At 38.4% G+C, this 4529-nt stretch overlaps 1 protein-coding gene across 1 annotated transcript in view; it reads left to right on the forward strand.

The window, feature by feature from the left end:
* Positions 1–3936: 3936 nt before the first annotated feature.
* The window catches only part of LOC109510613 (zinc finger E-box-binding homeobox 2), a 53477-nt gene continuing 52884 nt past the window's right edge, over positions 3937–4529 (forward strand). The window contains exon 1 of the mRNA XM_019861050.1: positions 3937–4087. Within this exon, the coding sequence (XP_019716609.1) occupies positions 4030–4087 (58 nt within the window). The 5' untranslated portion in view covers positions 3937–4029. The remainder of the gene's footprint in view (positions 4088–4529) is intronic.

A 4529-nucleotide genomic window follows, 5' to 3' on the forward strand; every position in this document is an offset into this window, starting at 1 on the left:
CATTTCATATTCAATAAAATAGATTTGAGATATTTTGGACAAAATGTTATTAGACAACAAACATTCTGTACAGAAACAAATCTTAATTGGATGAGTTTTTTTTATTTTTATTTTTATTTTTTATGAGTTTAAGTCAATTAACAGGTGGTGTCATTTAATCAACACGAGGTTGAAGACCTGGCATATTTATCATTTGTTTATTTGTTTATTTATTCATTTCATTGGGACAGTGCACATTAATCAGCACATGAATAAACAGTGTAAATGTGCCAGACGTAGCATAATATCTGTGCTGTTAGTAATATTATATCATATTTTACTACACCATTACAGCACTATAGTGTTGAAAAAAATGTGACTTTATTCTCATAACATTCTACACCAAAAAATTCTTTATTTTCATGAAGTACATTTATGACTTTCTCTTAAAAAGTAAGTTTAGCTTGAACAATCCTCAATTTACAAGTGACTCTACTCATAGCATTTTCAAATACTAGCCGTCGCTCATCCAATTTTTTTGCTTCAACTTGCGAGCAAAAAATTGATACGAGGTTTCCAAAACAGCGAGGTTTCCAAAACAGAGGCCAAACACTTGCATCAAGCAGTTTATTCCCACCCAGTGGAAGTTTACCGTGAAACTAAACATCAAACAAAGAGAATTGCACATGTTTTTGAAGCAAACACAAAACATCGCCCTAAATAAGTCTACTAGCTAAATGCTAAGACATTATGTAAAATGCCTCAGACAAGCTTACGAATAGTTTCAATGATTTGTCATGATAAGCAACAGCTATTTGAATACAAACGGTGGAGCAATAAATTTAGACAGACACTTTAACAATACTCACAAACATGCTTGCTTTATGATATGGAAAAAATGACAACTATTACTGTAGCTTACAGAGCGGTTGTGACCTTCGTCTATTTATGTGTGTATATTATACTGCCTCCTAACGGCCAAGGAGCTCACAACAGAAGGACAATGACTTGCACGTATTTGTAATGCATAAACTGTTTAATTATCCATTCTATTTAACTATATAATTACTTTGTTTTTGAGAAAATACAATATGCAGATTGTTTTTCAGAATATAAAAACTGTGAAAAAAATGCTGGTGTTTTATGGAGGCCTGGGACAAATTAAAGGCACTTAAATTCATTTTAGTGGGCAAAGATGAACTGAGAGATGAGCATGGTCATGGAATGAATTACATTCTCAAATCGAGGCACCACCATAAAATTTAAAAGTATTTTCAATCACTTATCACCAGATGGTGTTGTGCGCTGTGATTGGCGGGGCCGCATTTCCCCGGGTGGGCTGATTCAAGGTGGAAAAAAAAAATTCAAAAACTGAAAAATTTCAAAGGAATTGGGTAATTTCTAAAAATATATATTTTCTTTCTTTGGAGTTAATACTGCACAAGTGGGATAACACATTCCTATTACCATTTATCATGAACATGAAAAATAAACCAATGGTATTATCGATCGACTGGCAACCCCTTGTTTCCCACCCTTCGTGCCAACCTGTGGTGATGACGTCACCCCCCACCCACCACTCCACCCGCGTGGAGTCCCATCACGAGCTGTGGGTGTCCCGTTGGGCGTGAATGGGATGCCTCTCTCTCTCTCTCTCTCTCTCTCTCTCTCTCTCTCTCTCTCTCTCTCTCTCTCTCTCTCTCTCTCTCTCTCTCTCTCTCTCTCTCTTTTTCTCTCCATCGACTCTTCCCTCTTGTATCCCGAGGCTGCCACGCCGGACGGAGAGCACCGCACTCGCGCCGCCGCTTTCCACGGGACTCCCCCTCCTCCCGTCCGAGCCCGTGAGAAGGGGAGGGGGGGATTATCACCATCCTTGGTGATTTTTTATTTTTCAATAGATAGTCCAACTTCGTGACACAAAAGTTGTAAGATTAAGAATGTTGGACAAAAAAGACAAAAAACGTATGCCTCGAGGAAATGTTTCTTTTGCAAATAAAATTGTACTTTTGGGGACAAAATGTCTCATTTATTTAAATAAGAAGTTGAATTAAACACATGGAAAAAGTAGCATTTCATATTCAATAAAATAGATTTGAGATATTTTGGACAAAATGTTATTAGACAACAAACATTCTGTACAGAAACAAATCTTAATTGGATGAGTTTTTTTTATTTTTATTTTTATTTTTTATGAGTTTAAGTCAATTAACAGGTGGTGTCATTTAATCAACACGAGGTTGAAGACCTGGCATATTTATCATTTGTTTATTTGTTTATTTATTCATTTCATTGGGACAGTGCACATTAATCAGCACATGAATAAACAGTGTAAATGTGCCAGACGTAGCATAATATCTGTGCTGTTAGTAATATTATATCATATTTTACTACACCATTACAGCACTATAGTGTTGAAAAAAATGTGACTTTATTCTCATAACATTCTACACCAAAAAATTCTTTATTTTCATGAAGTACATTTATGACTTTCTCTTAAAAAGTAAGTTTAGCTTGAACAATCCTCAATTTACAAGTGACTCTACTCATAGCATTTTCAAATACTAGCCGTCGCTCATCCAATTTTTTTGCTTCAACTTGCGAGCAAAAAATTGATACGAGGTTTCCAAAACAGCGAGGTTTCCAAAACAGAGGCCAAACACTTGCATCAAGCAGTTTATTCCCACCCAGTGGAAGTTTACCGTGAAACTAAACATCAAACAAAGAGAATTGCACATGTTTTTGAAGCAAACACAAAACATCGCCCTAAATAAGTCTACTAGCTAAATGCTAAGACATTATGTAAAATGCCTCAGACAAGCTTACGAATAGTTTCAATGATTTGTCATGATAAGCAACAGCTATTTGAATACAAACGGTGGAGCAATAAATTTAGACAGACACTTTAACAATACTCACAAACATGCTTGCTTTATGATATGGAAAAAATGACAACTATTACTGTAGCTTACAGAGCGGTTGTGACCTTCGTCTATTTATGTGTGTATATTATACTGCCTCCTAACGGCCAAGGAGCTCACAACAGAAGGACAATGACTTGCACGTATTTGTAATGCATAAACTGTTTAATTATCCATTCTATTTAACTATATAATTACTTTGTTTTTGAGAAAATACAATATGCAGATTGTTTTTCAGAATATAAAAACTGTGAAAAAAATGCTGGTGTTTTATGGAGGCCTGGGACAAATTAAAGGCACTTAAATTCATTTTAGTGGGCAAAGATGAACTGAGAGATGAGCATGGTCATGGAATGAATTACATTCGCAAATCGAGGCACCACCATAAAATTTAAAAGTATTTTCAATCACTTATCACCAGATGGTGTTGTGCGCTGTGATTGGCGGGGCCGCATTTCCCCGGGTGGGCTGATTCAAGGTGGAAAAAAAAAAATTCAAAAACTGAAAAATTTCAAAGGAATTGGGTAATTTCTAAAAATATATATTTTCTTTCTTTGGAGTTAATACTGCACAAGTGGGATAACACATTCCTATTACCATTTATCATGAACATGAAAAATAAACCAATGGTATTATCGATCGACTGGCAACCCCTTGTTTCCCACCCTTCGTGCCAACCTGTGGTGATGACGTCAGCCCGCACCCGGCGCTGCCCTGTAGAGATGGGCAAATCGATACCAAAACATTGATATTTCGCTCCAGGGTGCTCAACTTGAAACATCGATCTTCAAGCTAAAGTATCAAAATTTGCAATTCATTTATTATGCTGTATTTTCTTTTAGGGTATATTATTCTGCCTACAAACTACTTTTTCCTTCTGCCCTCTGCATGCACAGCGTCTGCTCTGCCCACTCTTACTATTGTTTCTCTCTCTTTCTCTCTCTCTCACTCTCTCTCTCTCTCTCTCTCTCTCTCTCTCTCTCTCTCTCTTTTTCTCTCCATCGACTCTTCCCTCTTGTATCCCGAGGCTGCCACGCCGGACGGAGAGCACCGCACTCGCGCCGCCGCTTTCCACGGGACTCCCCCTCCTCCCGTCCGAGTCCCCCCTCCCTCCCGCACTCGGACCGCGAGCATGACGGAGGAAAGTCGGGGCAAGAGGAGGAAACAAGCCAACCCGAGGAGAAGTCAAGGTAAGCGGCTGAACTGGAAGAAAGTAGATGGCTGCAGTTTGATGTGGATGGAGGAGAGCCCTCACGCGTGGAGATCCCTACTTTGTCAACAGCATGGCTTTCAAACTTTCGCTCATGCGTTTCTGGACCTTTATTGTTTCAAAAGTTTAAAATCTTCACGGTGGCTGCGCGCGCACCTTGTTGTAAGATGCTCGGCAGTGACACAAGTCAGCATGATGAGCTCATAGCTCATATAAACGTTGTGCTAATAAATGACGTCAGGTGTCAACATATCTGTTTTACTGAAAGCCCCCCTCCCCACCGACAAATATCAACTAGAAACTACTTTTTGTTGTTTTCACGAGTTGGTGCACACTCATGCACACAAAGCAGGCAGACTGCTGACTTGGGCTGAAACACTCAACACTTGCATGCCCCTTTTGATATACTGTATATATATATA

This window comes from Hippocampus comes, unplaced genomic scaffold (genome assembly GCF_001891065.2).
Source record: "Hippocampus comes isolate QL1 unplaced genomic scaffold, H_comes_QL1_v1.1 scaffold40, whole genome shotgun sequence".
Lineage (NCBI taxonomy): Eukaryota > Metazoa > Chordata > Actinopteri > Syngnathiformes > Syngnathidae > Hippocampus > Hippocampus comes.